At 36.5% G+C, this 20,136-nt stretch overlaps 1 protein-coding gene across 1 annotated transcript in view; it reads left to right on the top strand.

Annotated features, from left to right (window-relative positions):
• Nucleotides 1-20,136, top strand: part of LOC149549145 (uncharacterized) — a 115,904-nt gene that overhangs the window by 36,804 nt on the left and 58,964 nt on the right. Inside the window, exon 2 of the mRNA XM_089792572.1 lies at nt 2,391-2,570. Within this exon, the coding sequence (XP_089648698.1) occupies nt 2,391-2,570 (180 nt within the window). The remainder of the gene's footprint in view (nt 1-2,390; nt 2,571-20,136) is intronic.

Below are 20,136 nucleotides of genomic sequence, written 5' to 3'. Positions count from 1 at the left end.
TGTGGCCTGACTGCCTAATTACTCACAAAATACTCCTGCTATACCGTCGTCCCTGCCTTGTGTACATATTCGATTCATCCTAAGCGCTTAGCCCGTGTGCCAAATCCTGGGACTTCAACTCTCTCCCAAACAATCCAATTCTTCATTGTTTAAACAGTAGAAAGTGGGAGCTATGTGCAGCTCTTCAAACTCAAATTGCTCTCTGTTGTTTACTGTGATCAATTAAACCTCCACTTTTAAGATGAGATTCCCGAGCGTCTGATCCTGCTCTTTAATGATACGAAAGTCTTCTTTGGTGAACACACTGAGTTTTGCTTGCTATGTCCATTATTGTTTATGGTGGTCTCCCTGTGCATCACAGAATGCCAAAGAAGACTATGGTTGGCCAAGCCCCAGTCGTGCAGAGGTTGGCTCAATCCACTAGCATGCAATTCTTGTCGAATACAGACTGACAGTATTTCCTGCAGATTATGTAGATGGTATCTCTGAGTCGCCTGATTCCTCCCTTGCCAACGACCTTTCCGGAACGCGCGCACACACACACACCCACACATGCACACGCGCACGCGCACATGTATGTGCGCGCACACACACACATTTGATAATATGTAATTTATTAAATGCAAAGAAAAGAGGTAAAAGAAGCATTTAATACATTCTTTCCCGATTATTTTCAAATTAGAGGGGGACATTACAATCCTTAGAGCAGCTAGAGCCTTAAAGCAAAACAATATACAAGCCCCACCACAAATATTTTTTCTGGCCAATAACCAAGTTAATAGGTAGCTATGATTTCAGGAAAGCATAAAATAAATTTGTTATTGAAATCTCTATCCTGCAACTTTGGCGCTGTATCCTTAACACGGGCGTGTCTTGGAGAACAAAAAATGAATTTGTTAAAAAGACTTAAGAAAACCTTTCAAAAACAAACATTGAGTATCGACTTGGCAGAAAATGGATTGGACATTTCCTACAGCAGTAGGGAGCTCCCCAGAACAAGTGCATGGTGGCACCGAGTTTTTATGTGCAACCTGATAAATGCCCATGAGCACAATATAGAAAATTGCTTCAGAGAGCATCTTTTTGATACTCAGACATTGCTACAGGTCTAGTTGGAAGCAGCAGGGACTTTAGTGGCTTTGGCTTGCCTGGCTCGTTTAATAAAATAGTATATCATATTTTTTCTTCAACAACAGGTAGTTGATATTCTTTCATGATTTTTAGTTTTGCAGCAAATTACAAGATGCTTTCTATTTATTACAATGCCTTCTGATATCCTTTCGCATTCATATTTTGCAGCAAAGGACAATATTTTTTTTCAATTTATTATAACGACTTTGGATATTGTTTCATGATTTTTAATCTTGCAGCAGATGACAATATTTTTCCATCTTATTACGAGGCCTTTTGATGTTCTTTCATGATTTTTCAGATGACAATATATTTTCATCTTATAGATTTGTTACAATTTCATATTCTTTTATGATGTTTAATTTTGTAGCTAGTGACATGATTTTTTCATCTTATTACAATGCTTTCAGAATTCAGTCCTCTTTTCCTATTCGATAATTCTCATATGATATAATCCAGTATCCGAAAACTTTTCCTCTTACCGGATGCAATCCCCACTTACCCACAATAAAGTCACTGTTAGTATTTTGCATTGAAAAAAGCATCAAAAGAAGATTTGTGTTGTTGTGATCAAATCTGTTGGGTTTGCTATTGTGGCAGATCATGGACCTGGGCTTTTAAAAGGTTTTCTAAGGTGTCCGCAAGAGGCCAACAATGCCTTTTTTTGTAACTACAATTCTTCCTAAATTAATTTCAAGTTTGTTTCAACTTCAGGTTTTCATTTTGCTTCCTTAATAATGTTTGTTTGCATAGTATCTCTTTTCTAGTGTAATTGAAGGATGGTGCATCTTGATGCATGAATCTAATACGTATAAGATATGATCTGACAACCATCTATCCATACATGGTGGCGGGAGAAGCCACCCACATACTACAGTTCCCCTCACTCGGCCCCTACTATTTTATGGGAAATTGGGTGGGTGGTATGAGCATTAATGATATAGATCCTAGAAACAATATTGGTTTCAGGTAAAACTCCATGTCTTAAACATTGTCTTCATTGTGAATATGAAATTTTGACCAATTGTGCACGAGATTCCCAAGATGTTGGAAAATGTATTAACTGTTTCAAATGGGTGAAACTGCTGTAGCACATTTTGCATGTCTGCAGTTTAAATATCCCTTTGGTGAATTTTCCTCTTAGTTTTGTGATAGTGTGTGACTAAAGCATAATTTTCAGTAGATATTTGCCCATATAAAAGTCGAAATAGTTGACATAATTGTAGAGTTGTTTACTATTTTTTTACTTCATGGAACAGAGGTCATTAGAGCAAGCGAGCGCTGCAAAAGCTGAAGGCAATCAATTGTTTGGAGCAGGGGAATATGAAGCGGCATTGGTGCAATATGCAAATGCATTAGAAATTGCTCCAGATCTTCCGATGGCAAATGAGATTCGTTCTGTCTGTTATGCCAATCGTGGAATTTGTTATTACAAATTGGTATGTACTGCAAATCCTTTTAGCAGAGATTTATAGAGCCTGTTTTATTTGAATTATTGCAGGATCAGTTGAAGTAGAGATACTTTAAAATTCATTCAGTTGCCTTACAAATATGTTTGAGTTGCTTATTTCACTCAGAGATGCAAATGTTCTTCATCATAGGGGCCAAGATCACTTTACTTTTTAATTAAGTCTATTGATAACTTTAATTGGGGTTGTCAGTTAGGTCCAGGAAACCTAGCCAATGTCCGAATGTTGTGTGGCAATCATCTTCTACTATCAATTTACTCAAGGAAAATTTGGTTTGTCTGTGGGGATCAGTAGGGAGGAAGATTATCATTGAGTGCTTATATGGATATAATTTAGAAACATGCTAGAACAGGAAGAAGTGTTACTGGAAGACTCTTTGAATTTGATTTCCCGGTTACTTGATATTATGTGTCTTAGAATTTTGTGTCGGTAAATTTTAAAATTGGCCCTTGGAAACTAGAAGTGTATTGTCTTCACTGTTCTATTCTTCGAAATTGTCCTAATTTCTATGGTGGTTAGCAACTTTAGCAAAGGGGGCTAAAAAGACCAGCATGCATACATTGTACTTATCAACCTTGTTGAACTTCTAGATATCACTTTATGCTTTTAATATTTTTTTTTGATCAATAATATGCCAAAGCCTGTATAAATTTTAGTAATGATGTTAAATTTTGCACCTCCATTCGGAGTGGCACTGGTAGGAAACAGTGGAGGAAATAGAACCTCTGGTCTGCCGAGATCCTTTATGGGATCAGAAAACAAATAATTGGAAAGTTTCTCATTTGTTCCTTACAAGTGGTCATTAAGATCCCATCTCTGTTTCCAACTTTTTCACAATTACATTTGTTTATAATTCTATCCGGAACTACAAGGCAAAGCATTTAAATTTTTTTGGTGGGTTGCCTTCCTTCCAAAGCCTCTTCTGTAATCATGTCCTTTCTGACCCTGTTGCCCAGAGACCCCTTCATGCATGGCATCTGATTGAACTTCATCATTGGCTCTTATCCATTAAGTCACTTGCAAGTACTCTTTCCCTTTCATTCAGCCAAGATCATGTTAGTATCCACAGATATAGAGGGAAAAGTGAAAAATCAAAATCAGATTGTTTCAGACAAATCATATTCTTGTTTAATAAACTATCTAACCAGATGTGTTGAGAAGAGGGTACACGAATAAGTAACATAAAAGTCAAGATAGCATGGGAGAATTAAATCCCCAAGACCTGTTCACCATCGTCTGCTTTAAGCATCAGTAAATAGGTGCATGCATATGTCCATAGTCATATCTGTAAGTGGACAGTTACTGACAATTTTTCTTGTTTAGCCTTACTGTTTGTGCCCACCTATACCTATCAGCATAGGCATAAATATGAACCTTCCCTGTTAATCTTTTATCAATAACCCTTCAGTTTGTATGCAAGTAAAAGAGAAATCATACAATATGCAACTTGATCATCAACATTCCTAAGCCAAAATAGAGGTGTCCCACAGTCCTTTACTCATGTTCATTATGCCGAGAAGTCAAGGGTCTTGTTGTTTATACCATTTTAAACACACACGCACACACATACATTATCCTTGTAAACTTTCCAGTTATGTCTTTTTGTTCAACATTCTCTTAATTATGAAATGTGTCTGAGCATTGTATCTACAACCATCGTACCATCTGAAGTAATCAAAGGCTTAAAGTAAAGTGTTTCTATAACCTTATTAAGTTAGTAAACTTATGAATCTGATAAAGAACCATTCAGATCTAATAGTTATTACTTCCCATATTCTATCCTCAATCCCATTCAAAGCCGAATGTATTTACATTGCATAATTACCACTTCACTTTACATACAATAGACCCATCTCTCTCTCTCTCTCTCTCTATATATATATATATATATCATTGAATCTGATAAAGAATCATTCAGATCTAATAGTTTTTACTTCCCATATTCTATCCTCAATCCCATTCAAAGCTGAATGTATTTACATTGCATAATTACCACTTCACTTTACATACAATAGGCCCATCTCTCTCTCTCTCTCTCTATATATATATATATATAATATTAATATATATGTGTGTGTGTTGTATATAAACAGAGAATCAATTAGATAGATTACTCGAGAAGTGTCTAAGTATACATTCACTCGCAATAGAGCGGATAACCCATTTGAGATGTAAAGAAGTCAATTTCCATATTAATCTACAACCGGGAAGACTATCCCATTTAAGCAATGCAAATAGAACAAAGATCCATCCAAAGATATAGTGCATACATATGTCTAGCCATGAGAGTGAGATAACAGCCATGACAAACTTAGTACCTGCTTTTCCAGCAAAAGCTGAATGTATTTACATTGCATAATTAACACTTCCCTTCACATACAATAGACCCTTCCCTTTGGCATAATACACAGAACACAGCAGTGACCCAGGTTTGGGCGAGAAGCTCTTCATATTATTTGAGGTAAAATGTCACGTCTGAAATAGCCTCCTTGATTTCCAGTTTATACTGCCTACATGTACTGCTATATTGTGGAGTATAGTTTTGGAATAGGACAGAAGGGATTACCAGTCGGATATGGTTATTAGTGGGAGCCACGTATGAACTCAATGTGGTTGGGCTGTGACATATCAGAACCGACACGCATTTACAGTGGTATCATCTGCAAGCCGCCATTGTCCAGACAGAAGGACAGGTGTTGTTATTTGCAGTGAAGAGACCCCCGCACATCCATAGTCTTCATCATTATCTGCAGGTAACAAAAGTCTGTGAGTAGCTGTGTTACAGTCGGGACTGGTAACAGTGACAGCTGATAACTGACTCATTGCACTCAATAAATGACGGTGGACATTGGATTCATATACAACTCAGTCGACTCCCAGCAAGGTGTCTCATCTTGAAATCGGGTCTGTACCAGATAAAACTCAGTTTGTAACTTCACCTTCAATACGTTGATTTCTTATTATATGCAGTGACAGTCGTGTTATGCATAAGTGTTTTAAGACTTGGGTCTACTGTCATAAAATATTAAATGTACTGTTCTCGTTTGATGACAAGTTTTCATTGATTATCATAATTAGTTCACAACTGAGTGTGGCTAAATAACATGGTAATAGTACTGTGGTAGATTGCTTGATAGACTTGCTTTATTGACAACTGTTGACGTAATTCCTGGTAAGTTTTAAATCCATTGTTTCTTATCAAATCCGACAAAGAACATTACAGTGGTATCAGAGCCACAGGTCTTGCCATCTTGTGGGTTAAACAGGAAGAAAATGTCAGCGGGGTATGAAGAAAAAACCTTATAATTTCAGTCACCTCCAACCAGAACAAGCAGGGTCTTCTGAACAATTTGATATTGAAGACAGCTATAAAATGGATGAGGAATTGATTTTTGGAACAGCTGAACAAACTAAACAGGTTGACCATTTTGAATAGGTAGAACTGATAAACAACATTGAAATGGCACGTAATGAAATTGAATTGGACAGGGATGTTAGGGAGACATTGCGGGCTATTAGAGATGGGCAGAATAACATAGCGGATGCTCGTCAGCAACTTGCAGTTAACATACAACAATTAGCCCAGGTTAACAGGAGAGCTTTGAGCCATCACAGTGGTGGTAGTAGTGAGTGTAGCTGGGTCACCGCAAGCTGTTAGGGCTCCCGCACGAAACATTGACATACCTTTAATGCCCTTTTTTAATGCAAAGGAAGAGGCAACTCCACCAACAACCCCAAATTTACTACCGGACAATGTTATGGCAATGTATGATGAATGAGATTTGTTTTCCGATCCTATTAAACAAAATTTGATCTTTGTCTAGTACCTGAATAAGGAAAGGGAGTCAAATAGACAGCAGCAGGATAGGAGACCTAAAGCACCAAACAGAGACCTAAAACATGCTATGAACAAATTATCTCTCTACTTTTGATGGCAGCAGTAAGACATCTGTGAGAGCTTGGATTCACAAGCTAGATACGTACCTAACTCTTAAACCTATGTCAGAGATAGAAGCCATTAGGTTTGCTACAATGCACTTAGAGGGAGCATTGTACAATTGGTGGCATCACGGGTTGGTTACCCAGGATCATGGTCTCATTACATCAAATGTGACTTTCAGCTCTAAGCTGATTACTCGTTTTGAAAGGAAGGATATAGAGGTCTATTACAGGGATTTGGCATAGTTAGGATAGAGCGGATCTCTAGATGATTTTATTGACGAGTTTCAGCGGATCTCAATGATGGTTCTCGATATGACAGAACAGTGTAAGGTAATGTTGTTCATTGAGGGTTTGTAGGATAGATATAGAGGTTTGGTTAAGGTACTTAAACCAAACACTCTAGATGATGCTATTAAGATTGCTCACGATCTAGAGTCACCCTCTTCGATATTACAGCCTCCTAAGAAGGCGTATAAGGGGACCTCTTCATTCCAAAAAAACAAAAATCAGCATAAGGCTACACCTCCTAGGATGGACTTTGAGACACGAAATGAACTTAGGAGGAAGAAGCTATGCTTCACTTGCAGAGAGCCATGGACGCTGGATCATAGATGCCTTGGCAAGGGCAAGATACATTATGTAGAGGTACTTTCAGAGGAGGAGGAGGAGCAGCAGGAGGGTAGCGATGTTGAGGGCAGTGATGAGGAGGAAAACAAGGATCAACCACCTAGAGGGAAGAAGAAGACGGGTACCCAGGAGCAACCTCTTATCATAGCATCACTTTTTAGTGATCCCATAGGTAACCCCTTTTGTTTGAAAAGAATTGTTAGGGGACAACGTATTATTTGTCTCTTGGATACAGGTGCCTCTCATAACTTCATAAGCTCACAATGGGTTACCAAGAGAAATTTATAGATTGATGACATACTTGAGTTTGAGGTTAGGGTGGCAGGAGGTGAGAGATCGAGATGTTCAGGGAAGGTGTTAGGACTTCTGATTCATTTTGGTGATTTCCTTCTTGAGGCAGATTTTTATGTGGTGGATTTAGAGGGACTAGATGCCATGTTGGAGAGATAGTGGTTACAGACCATAGGCAGATATATCGTTGACCATGAGAAGATGCAGTTGGAGTTCTTACAGGATGGCTGACAGGTGGTCCTCAAGGCTATGCCAGAAGGGGAGCCTAGGTTAATAACAGCTCACAGGATGGAAGCCATTTTGAGGCACGATGATATCGAGTGGGCAACACAGTGTTTCATCTCTTCTAAGGAAACATAAGATACATGACAGTAGTACCATTGTGACATCCAGACGGTGCTTGACAAACATAGGAGGGTATTTGAGGATTTACCCCCAGGTATTCCGCTAGATAGAGGGTTTGAGCATATCAATGAGCTAGAGGGCGCCAAACTCGTCATTACCACTCCTTATCGTCACCCTAGGCATTACAAGGAAGAGATAGAGAAGACGATTAAGGAACTGTTAGATATGGGACATATCAGGCCTAGCTCCAGCCCTTTTGCCTCTTCAGCGGTGTTGGTTAAAAGGAAGGATGGCACCCTTCGGATGGGTATTGATTACTGTGCCCTTAATCAGAGGACTATTAAAAATAGGTATTTGATTCTCTGCATTGATGAGTTACTGGATGAGCTTCATGTAGTTGTTTATTTCTCGAAGATAGATCTTTGATCAGGATACCATTAGATACAAGTCTGAGAGGAGGATACCATTTGATAAGGAAATGCTGGCCATAATGCACGCTTTAGTCAAGTTTAGACAGGACTTGGTAGGAAGTAAGTTCACAGTAAAGACTGATCATAACAGCTTGCGTTACTTTCTGGAACAGGAGTTGAATGAAAGACAACAAAAATGGGCCAACAAGATTGAAGGGTATGATATTGACATTGAATATGTCAAAGGGAAAAATAATACATTTGTTGATGCACTTTCTAGGAGACCCCTAATGATGAGTGTTGTGCTATTTTTTTGAGATTTCAGCAGATTGGAGGTCCCAACTGTTAGTGAGTATTCTAAAAATACTCATGCTTTTCAGATTATGGATGGTCTACTTTAGGTTGATCGGTACAACCGTACAAGGTAATGAATGATATTATATATTATAAGGATAGAATATACCTAGTACCAGAATCTAAACTTAAAATGAATATTATGCGCACTATATATGATGCACCTTTAGCGGGTCACCCAGGTTTTTTCAAAACCTATAGGTAGATTAGAGAGAGATTCTCATGGACGGGGCTAAAAGATAATGTATTGCAGCATGTTAGAGAGTGCTAGACTTGTCAGCTGAACAAGTCAGAATAGGGCTTCCCGACAGGTTTACTTCAGCCTCTCCCTATTCCAACTCAGAGGTGGGAGAGTATCTCCATGGATTTTATTACAGGGTTGCTGAGGGTCTAGGGTAGGGACTGCATTCTTGTCGTGGTAGACAAATTGACTAAGTTCAGCTATTGCATTCTTTGCTATTGCAGCGGATTGGTCAGCCTCTCAGGTTTTTCGTTTTCATGGATTACCCAGGACTATTGTGAGTGATAGGGACATCAGGTTTCTCAGTATCTTTTGGTAGGTACAGAGTTGACACCCAGTACTAGCTATCACCCACAGACGGATGGTCAGACTGAAATAGTGAAGGAAGGGTATTTGAGAAACTACATTGCAGGTCAGCAAAGAGCTTGGGTTAAATGGTTGTATTTGGGGTAGTACTGCTATAACTCCACATATCATATGTCTATTCGGATGACTCCTTTCCGCGCTCTTTATGGCTACGAACCTCTCTTTCATTGATTTGGCTTTTCAGGACAGCAGGGCTCCCTTAGCCAAAGATTGGGTCCAAGATCAACAGGATATTCTTAGAGCTCTTAGAGATAATGTTTAGCAAGCGCAGAACCAACTTAAGTTATATGTTGATCGACATTGTACGGGGTGGAGCTTCGAGATAGGTGACATGGTTTATCTTCATCTCCAACCATATAGATAGAGCTCCCTGAAGAACAATGGGTCAGAAAAGCTTAAGCCCAGATTTTTTGGACCTTATTGCATTACCAAGAGGGTTGGTGAGGTTGCTTATGAGTTGGATTTACTTGGTGACAGTTGAATCCACAATGTGTTTCACGTCTCATGCCTCAAGAAGGAAATTGGTCAACAGGTTGTACTATCAGAGGGTTTGCCTCCACTTGACGAGGAGGGTAGACTTGTATTGGAGCTAACAGAGGTGATTGGGACTAGGGAAAAGAAGCTGTGAAACATATCTATCAGAGAATATCTAGTCCGTTGGAAGGATTTACCGTATGAAGATGCCACTTGGGAAGGTGAGTCTATTTTACTACATCCAGCATTGAGACTACTTGAGGGCAAGCAATCTCGAGAAGGGAGGACTGTCATGTCCCCTCTTTCGCACTAGTTCTTTTGGCTCCTGGTTAATCTATCTCCACATCCGGATAGATTAATGACATTACCAGTAAGGATGCCTGCCAGTCACAAGGGAAGATTTGTCTTAAGTTCGTCATTTAATGTCTTAAGGTACTTTAATAAAGCTACTTCATGTTTTATTAAGACATTCACTTTATAAAGTGACTTAAGTGACTAGAAGACGAAATTGGTGTTTTATCCCACATCTCTTATTCCAACACTCTTCTCTCACTTCGAGGTTATAAAAAAGAGGCTCAGTCTTGGGAATGACACAATGAATGAATAAATGAAAACTCTTCAAATCCTAATGGTTGCTTAATTTGTGGCTGGATTCCTCCTAAGGATGAAATCCCTTATGGAAGGTTGGTGAGGCTAGACACAAACCTAGCAATCACACATCATATTTGCAGGATTAAAGTTTGATCTTGAGGTTTTCAGTGTATGAACGAAGTTGAAGATAGACAGAAGGTGGGTTTGGCATAATACACAGAACACAGCAGTGACCCAGGTTTGGGCGAGAAGCTCTTCATATTATTCGAGGTAAAACATCACGTCTGAAATAGCCTCCTTGATTTCCAGTTTATACTGCCTACATGTACTGCTATATTGTGGAGTATAGTTCTAGAATACGACAGAAGGGATTACCAATCGGATATGGTTATTTGTGGGAGCCACATATGAACTCAGTGTGTTGGGGCCACGACATATCAGAACTAGCACACATTTACAGTGGTATCATTTGCAAGCCGCCATTGTCCAGACAGAAGGACGGGTGTTGTTATTTGTAGTGAAGAGACCCCCGCACATCCATAGTCTTCAGCATTATCTGCAGGTAACGAAAGTCTGTGAGCAGCTGTGTTACAGTTGAGACTGGTAATAGTGGCAGCCGATAATTGATTCATTGCACTGAATAAATGATGATGGACGTTGGATTCATATACAACTCAGTCGACTCCCAGCAAGGCGTCTCATCTTGAAATCGTGTTTGTACCAAATAAAACTCATTCTGTAACTTCACCTTCAGTACGTTGATTTCTTATTATATGTAGTGACAGTCGTGTTATGCATAAGTGTTTTAAGACTTGGGTCTACTATAATAAAATATTAAATGTATTGTTCTCGTTTGATGACAAGATTTTATTGATTATCATAATTAGTTCACAGCTGAGTGTGGTTAAATAACAAGGTAATAGTACTATGGTAGATTGCTTGATAGACTTGCTTTATCGACAACTGTTTGACATAATTCCTGTAAGTTTTAAATCCATTGTTTCTTATCAAATCTGACAAAGAACATTACATCAGGCCTATTGCCAATCAAAAATAAAATAAAATAAAATATTACTATTAGAATTATTAATTTAATGTATAATATAATAATTATATATATTTAGATTAATAATCTTAATATTGTATTCAATTTTGTCGGATTTGAGGATTGTCCTGAAGGAGCATCCAACTTTGTATCTTGGAAATTTAGAATAATACTAGTCGTAAAAGAACATGAGTTAAAATCATTTGTGGAGAAAGAAACTTCTATATCTATTGAAGACAATGAAAAACGCCATTGCTTTGTATTAATATTTTGAAAAGTCTTGGCCTTTGGGCCTATTGCCAATAAAAAATGAAATAAAATGTTAATATTAAAATTATTGTTGTAATGCATAATATAATTATTTCACATATTTAGATTAATAATTGTAATATCATATTCAGTTTTGTCTGATTTGAGGATCGTCTTGAAGGAGCATCCAACTTTGTATCCTTGAAATTTAGAATAATACTAGCCCTAAAAGAACAGGAGTTAGAATCATTTGTGGAGAAGAAACTTCTATACCTATTGAAGACAATAAAAATGTCAATAAAAGCCATGAAGATATTAGTGGATGCTGTAAAGGATCATATAGTTCTAATTATATCAAAATTATATATTGTATACGACATATTTACAACCTTAGAGAACATGCATGAGATAAATAAATACAAGTAGAGCTCATGCAATGAAACAACAATCCATTATGTCAAAATGAACAAAGGAGAAACTATTACATCATACTTCATGAGAATAACATAGTTAGGAGATTAGTTATCCACTATTGGCCACACAATTGACAACAATGAATTAACAATGCTAGCCGTCAATGGACTTCTTATATTCTAGGAGTCTTTCATACAAGGGGTAAGTGCTCAATCTAAACTTCCTAAGTTTGATCATTTGAAAACCGAACGCATTCAGCAAGAGTTGATGAAACGCCCCGTTAGGGAACCCAGAAGGACAAGGCTAAATTCTACTAATTAGAGAGAATATATATTTTTGAACATCTTTTACTTGCTTTGTTTACCTAATTATAGATGTTAGAGTCGTAATAGGTTGTCTAACATGAAGAGTTTTTTTAAAGCCAAAAATGATGTTTTCTCTAATTTACTACATTTGGATTATGGTTATGTTTATGCTGGTACGTTTTTCTACCAATCCTTTCTCACATGACATAAAATTTATAGAGGAAGTGAAAGAATACATGTCTTACTCTTTCCTATGCCATTCTCAAGTATTATACAAATCAAAACTATTAGGATAAAAGCCTACTGTCATGCACAAAAATTTGAACAAGACACACACACGCATACATAACTATTCAATGCTAATATATTTCCCTTTGCATCTTCTACATAGCTTGAATTGAAGCAATAGTTAAGTGATGAAAACATTTAATAGTCGTCTCTGGCTTTTATGTTTAGGATGTTGTTTACAAATGAGAATGTACTATCAAGGAACAAGCTTCTTGGGATTGATTCAGAGGCACGAGCAACAATTCACACCCAAGATATCAATTGTGTTTATATATATTTAATCATTTTTAAAGAAACATTTAAAGTAAAATGTATTCACAACATTGAATTTTCTCTTCTAATATTGTAATCACATTTGAATCTTTACAACAAATCAAGATACATAAATGAAGATCTACATGTGATCTTTACAATACAAATCTTTTACAAATAATAATTCATCTTGATAACTTCAACAAAGAATGAAATCTCCCAAACTTTTCTTCAACACAAATCCATATGAAATTTGTAGAAAACAACATTGAAAACCATGGAGACCTCACCTCTCAACCTAGGTTTCTATGAGACCACCCACCAAGCTTGGAGAACAAAGACCAACTGGGTAACAATCAAGCACAAACACAAATACAACAATTAAAGGATACAACATTTAACACCCTTTTGAACTTACACAATAGGTTACCCTAGCAACTAATAGAATGGGTGAAAGTGTGCCTAAAACCCTAAGGAGAAGCCAAATATAGAAAACCAAATTTGCCTTCAAAAGGCACACAAAAGAAATACCAACTCTCACAAAACTTTGACAACGTATTGGCACATGAAGCCCATACTTCATGCTTATCCCTCTTCCTTCTAGGGAAGAGACTCTGCACTTATGGGAAAGGCCCAACTAACCCCTTCACCCTAAGGCCATTGCCCTCCCAAGTGTGAGTGATGTCCTTCCGCACCCATAACATCATACTCTCAAAATCAAAGTAAAAAGAAGGCAATAGAAATTCATCCACACCTAGCAACACATCATGGATAATGAACAATACACATGATTTACACAACTCTTATACAGGAAAAACAATATAGTATATAATTCCTAAAACATGGCAAAAGCTCCAACCTTTCTCCAAGCTATAACAAATGAAGTGATTTGAGAAGAACCCTCTATCCTTCCTTGATGCAATCTCCAAACCGGAAAATCTCTAAAACTAGAGAGTAGGTGAATGATAACTCTATTTTCAAATTCCCCTTTAATAGGAAACTATACTCCTTTTTCTCCATCATGAAAGAGAACAATCACTTTAACTCCACGTAAGTTTCCCTATTTGATTGGAACTCCAACTTACTGAAGATAAGGTGGAAAGTTGGGCAAGACTTATTCCATTTTTGCAATACTTGAAAAATGAGATTTTAAAAGGGTTAGAAAATTGATTTAAACTAATGTAAAGTCAAAATTAAGGCCCTAACATATAGTATTAACATGTAGGTAACTTAGTTTCACTAAAAGAACACCCTAGGACTCTAATAAAGCCCTTTAAAGTCCCCTAAACTTGAAGTCCTAATTTATTCTAATTAGAGCCTTCATTAGACAATATTATGCAATAGGATATAACTTAAACATTTCTAATTGGTTAAAATTTAGGTTGGGTGTCTTTTGCCAATATCTCGATCTGACTTGCCACTTAAACACCATAGTAACATGAGGACGCAACACCCCCCCTTTTGTGCCACGCACTGGGGACTTGGATGCACCAAAGACTTGGGGACTCTGTTCCCCCGTCCCCAACGACGCCACTAGATTCCACCACCTCCATCAAGGATGAGGGGACGTCCCGATGTTAACTAATTGCTGATTTGACTATTTATGCTCAATGTTCAAGGTTCCATTTTAATGCAATGTTGAAGTATTTACTCTTTTACATCTTTATATCTTATATTGCAATACATCTTATCATAACTAGCATTTTAAGTACCATATGTATAGTATATACGACTCCCTTGGTCCCCCGCCGTCGTCCCCCCACTGTCCCCAAATTAAGGCCACTCTGTCCCCTAATCTTGGAAACTTGTCCCCCCGTCCCCTAGGGTGGTGTAAATATGTTAAACACATAACAACACAAGTGCCAAGTGACGCTATAAATATACACTTAACATTACGAGTTGCAAATCAATTTTGACAAAATGAATCTAATCTAAAACACTCATTCACATTGCGTTCACAAAGTAAAATACTTAACAACGAGGTTAAGATCTCTTCATTAGATCTAACTTTGGCATTCTCAGTTAATACAAAGGTATAGTCTTCATTCTCCGTTTTACCATGGTTATTTCCTGCACACTCAAACCACATATCAATAGTCCAAGATAAATAAATCATATGCATATATAAATCCTAAATCAATTTTATATTCATAATTGAATCAAAACATAAAGCATTTCTCAATCGAAATTCAAATAATATTTTTCCATTTCTAAACCATTGTGTGCATATATAACATAATCAAACTAAACATGATACGACCATTTGCAACATTTCATGACTGTCAAATATATAATCCATCTAACCCTTGCATTCAAACATAATTTCATACTCCTCAATAAAATAATCAACGAAGTACATGAATATAAATAATCATCAAGCATCATCAATAAGTTCTAACATCATAAATAATCACCGTAAAAATAAAGTGTACCATAGTATCAAATAGTCTAAATAACAATCCAAAATAAGTCCAACATCTAACAAGGTCTAAAAATATAAAGTATCTAAAATGTAAATAAACTACTATGCTATACTATGATGGGCCAGGGTGAGGCTTCACACCTACCTTGGATCTGATGTAAGACTAGGGATCAGCTGAACCCTTCCTGAGCGCTAAACAAAGTAAATCCTCGTATGTAACTCTCCTCTAAGTGGATTCTCTTGTTTGATCTTCTGGCTGCTCCCTTCCCATTCCATTCTTGGGAAAACTCATATTTATAGGCAACTAGGATGGTTGCATTTATTGTAGCCGTTGCAACCAGCAATCCTACTTTCTCTTTTCCATTGCTCTCACATTCTTTATCATGTTAGTATGAGGGGTGGAATCTGAGACCTTTTGTTTGTGAGGGAGCCCCAAGTTACCATTAAGGTAAATGAGTTTCTTATGTATCCCACCTTACTTAGATATATTTATATAAGAGTAAATGCTTCATATTGTTGATTTCTTAGGATCGATTACAGATGTAATTGCATTGCCATTTTGGTATATGCTTTTCAAATGCATCAATATCCTCTTATATATATTGCGAATGACACATGGAGAGACATGTCTCCTCATGAGACATGTCTATCCATTATAATTAATAAAATAACAAATTAAATATAATATCTCATATATATATATATATATACACTATAGTCTCATAGGTTTAACCGACTGAAGCTACCAAACATCAACACTCCCTCTTAGCTAGGGAGGATAAACAAGAACATGAACAACATATTACCTCAATGTAAAAAATGGTTTCTAGAATTTCAACTCATTTGATATCCTGTTTTATTGAATGCCAACTCATTTAGTACATGTCAACTCATTTAACATTTGAAAGTCAACTCATTTGACTTTGAATATCAACTCATTTGATATTAGGATGCCAACTCTTTTGACATTCACTAGGTGCGTTTGAGTAATGGCCTCCTAAATGTCAAGTTGCAAGATATTCACCAAGTACTGTGAGTAATGGCCTCATAAAGTCAACTTATTTGACATTCACCAAGTACTCTGTGTAATGGCCTCCTGAACATGAATTTGCATACCATTCACCATGTACTCAAAGTGTTTATAAGGTATGTTCACTCACATTCTCATAATGTGTACCATATAAACATCCACCATGCAAAGTATAATCTATCATGATCTACATAGACATCATAAGATATCCATCATAATAGATTAAGTAATTGAAAGATCATCACCTTTCAATGACTTCTGCAAATACAAGTGATAATCATTTGGAAGTTGTCACTTCCTCATGATATACACAGGTAGGCCCATATATTTCTGAGGAATAGAATCACAATCCTCTTGACTGCTATAATTTTATTAATTACTGGAGAATCCATCTTCAATATGGTCTAGTCCTTTTTAATCAATACATCCAAGATCACTGAAGATTAACGAAATCATCTCCTCTGTCTGCTCCCTCTCTTTCAATGTTGCATTTATTGAAATGTCAGGCTCCTTTTGAATACCAATCTCCCTCCGAATTTGAAATCAATCTTCCTTTTCGTACAATAACATTCTTCGAGGAAAAGATCAAGGCACATAATTCTTATAATAATAATAATAAAAATACCTTTAATAATTATTCTCAATAATAATAAGAACATTAAAACTTGATACTATACTTAATTCATAATTAATTTTAATCCTATATATATATATGATTTGAGTTAACTACATCTAATATACTTGTACTTTAACCAATAAGGATATATCTTATATCATATGCAAATCGAGCACCCTAATATGTACGAGGTAAAGCCTATCTTTCCGGGTTGACCGAGATTGGCATCCTTGAGGAAATTACCACTTGTCATTTTGTTCCTCTTGCTCGATTTTTGGTGATCCGCCCCAAACTTCAGTGTTTATTATATGGTCTTGTACTATCCATGTACTAATCTCCTTATTTATCCAAGTAAGCAACAACCAATCTTTTGTGGAATTAATTTCTCGTGATCAAGGTGAGGCACAATTCATCTTCATTTTTCTCATATCCATGGGTGATGTGTGCTGTAGGGATAATTGACTTACCCAATCCTTAGCTTCTCGCGATAGTTCTATGATCTTTATTTCATCTGCCAAGGTTTAGGAGAGGTTTGATAATTTTGAGGTGACCAACTACTATGAAGGGTGGCACTATGAGCATGCTGAGTTGTGTAGTACATAAGAAATTTAGAAGCGGCATTACTTGGCCACTTGGATCATGCCTGGTCTTACATAAGAGAGTGAACCATTTAGAGTTCCTCACCACATTGTAACTTCCAAACTCACCTTTAAGCAATTTCCATGCACGATGTATTACGATGAGTGGTTATTCTGAAGATTCTTATGTACACCATCATAGCCTAATGTCATTCTACGTACTCTGCTCTGGTACCCAAATAGAGCATGGCCCAAATGGGTGACTCGAACTTGCAAACGGCGTCTCTTCTACAAAATTTGGAGTCCATTCATCGTTTCTAATCTCAGTCATGAAACCGTTCATCTAGTTGTGTATTCATTGAGGTTTCGTCTCTTCCTCAACATGTAGGCTCCAACCACCATTCAGAGAGGATCCCTCTGAAGCTGAGAGTTATTTTGGTGAGCCGTAAAAGTATATGCTTCAAAAGTACAAGTTGTATCTGCAACATAAGTATGGGTCGTATCTGTGCCCTTTCTCTAGTCTTCATTCGATTTACATCTGCAACTAGGCTCTGATACCATGCTGATTTCTTAGGATCGATTGCAGATGTAATTGCATTGCCATTTTGGTATATGCTTTTCAAATGCATCAATATCCTCTTATATATATTGCGAATGACATATGGAGAGACATGTCTATCCATTATAATTAATAAAATAACAAATTAAATATAATATCTCACACACATATATATATATATATATATATATATATATATATATATATATATATATATATATATATATATATATATATATATATATATATATATATATATATACTATAGTCTCAGGTTTAACCGACTGAAGCTACCAAACATCAACACATGTTTTAAATATATATTTTCCTTGTTGATCATAGTGGGTCTTATGTCACTATTCTTATAAGCCCTAGGACTTCCCATGGTCACCAGAGGCTCTTAGATCCTATGTGTTAGTCTTGAAGTGATATTGTATGTTTCTTTTGAATGTTTTCATATGTATTAATGATGGAAATTGGATTTTTATGTGATATATTTATCATCTTATGGTGTTCTCAAACCATTAAGTTTTGTAATGAGTTGTTGTCTCCTAGTTGTGGCTTGAATACCCTAGATGGTAATGTAAATATTTTGGGGTGAACGTAAGAATGTGATACTTAATAGGTTTTCTGTTAATGTTCTTGGTGAAAATATTGTGGAATAGGGTTAAGTGTCCTAGGTGAGTGACTCATCATAGGTGTTGGGACTCGGTCTCTTGAGGATCCTATGTAGTAGAGACCAAGGTCCTAAATAGGCTGGCTCTACATGTGAGTTCATAATCAATTGAAAACATTAATTAAACAAATGGGTTATTAGGGGTTTGGGTTAACACATTAATCAAGATAAGAGATTTTTGAGACACACTTATCCTGTTAGAGTACTGGGACCACATGTCATTCTATATAAGGCTTGGATGCAACAGGGTGACAAAGGTTGAGGAGGTTGATCCCAACATTAAGGAAAGTGTGATAAGGCCGCATATACCCTATTGGAGTAATGGGACCATATATCATTTTGTATAAGGCCTAGATGCGGCAAGGTGAGAAAGGTTCAAGAGCTTAATCCCAACAATCGAGGGGTATGTGATGACACTCACCTAGTTGCATTCTAAGCCCTCACTCTAGTTTTGTTGCCTCTGGAAGACCGTGTGAATGTTTTACCTTGTGTGTTGAATGTTTGGTTGGGTGAACCCTATACCTTATATTTCCTTAGAACCCACGTGGATCATGGCCTCATCTCCTAGCTTAGGGGAGTAGACCATTTATGGTTCCACACAGTTGGGTTGTCAAATATTTCTGAGGCACGGTTCGTGTTTCATGGATGGCTCTATGTGGGTCTTTGTCGAGTAGTTGTGGAAGATTATCTTTTGGGATTTTGAAGTCTTAATGATGCATTCTTTTGGAACAAATCTTTGCGATGTATCGTAATATGAACTCTTGAAAGTGGTTTTAAGATTATATTTATATGTATTATGAATTGAAAAGCTATGTAAAAGGGAGAAGGGGTATCTCGAGGAGTAATAAAGGGAAATGTGAACATGTTGTATTATTTCAGAAAGTTGATGAAGCAGTGATGATGTTTTGACATTTATAATTCTTACATTTATGAGAAAGTGATGGTATTAATAATATGTTATGAAGAATCTTGTGCCTTACCAAAAAGATCTCATAAAGAAAATGGTAGAATAAAAGCAATTAGTGAATGAGATGTAGTTAGTAAACATGTATAGTTAAAAGCTTAAACCTACTTAATGAATCATTAGAATATATCTTTAAATAAATGCAATTAATTTACAAGGCCTTGAACATTAGTTTCTAAATTGGAAATGGTAAAAGAATTAAGTTGAAGTTGTATACATCACTTGGAAATCAGTAATCAAAATGAATAGGAAAGACTAACTAAATTTGGTCTCTTAACCTAACTCCGATAAGGATGACTATATTAACATAGATAAAAGTGACTAAGTTATACTTGAGATCTAAGTTAGAAAGTGGTTGTTCTTATCCTCAATTTCTATAATAGAATTAATAGAAATTGAGGTAAATGCTGAACAAACTAAGAAAAGATAATCGGGTAAAAATATATGTAAAGTTTAGTCAAAGACACTTTTATTGTATAAGTAATTAAATTTTAATA

This window comes from Cupressus sempervirens, chromosome 7 (assembly GCF_028749045.1).
Source record: "Cupressus sempervirens isolate cs-2001-9-10 chromosome 7, ASM2874904v1, whole genome shotgun sequence".
Taxonomy (NCBI): domain Eukaryota; kingdom Viridiplantae; phylum Streptophyta; class Pinopsida; order Cupressales; family Cupressaceae; genus Cupressus; species Cupressus sempervirens.
The sequence above is the reverse complement of the archived record's forward strand: the minus strand, read 5'-3'. Positions and strand labels throughout refer to the sequence as shown.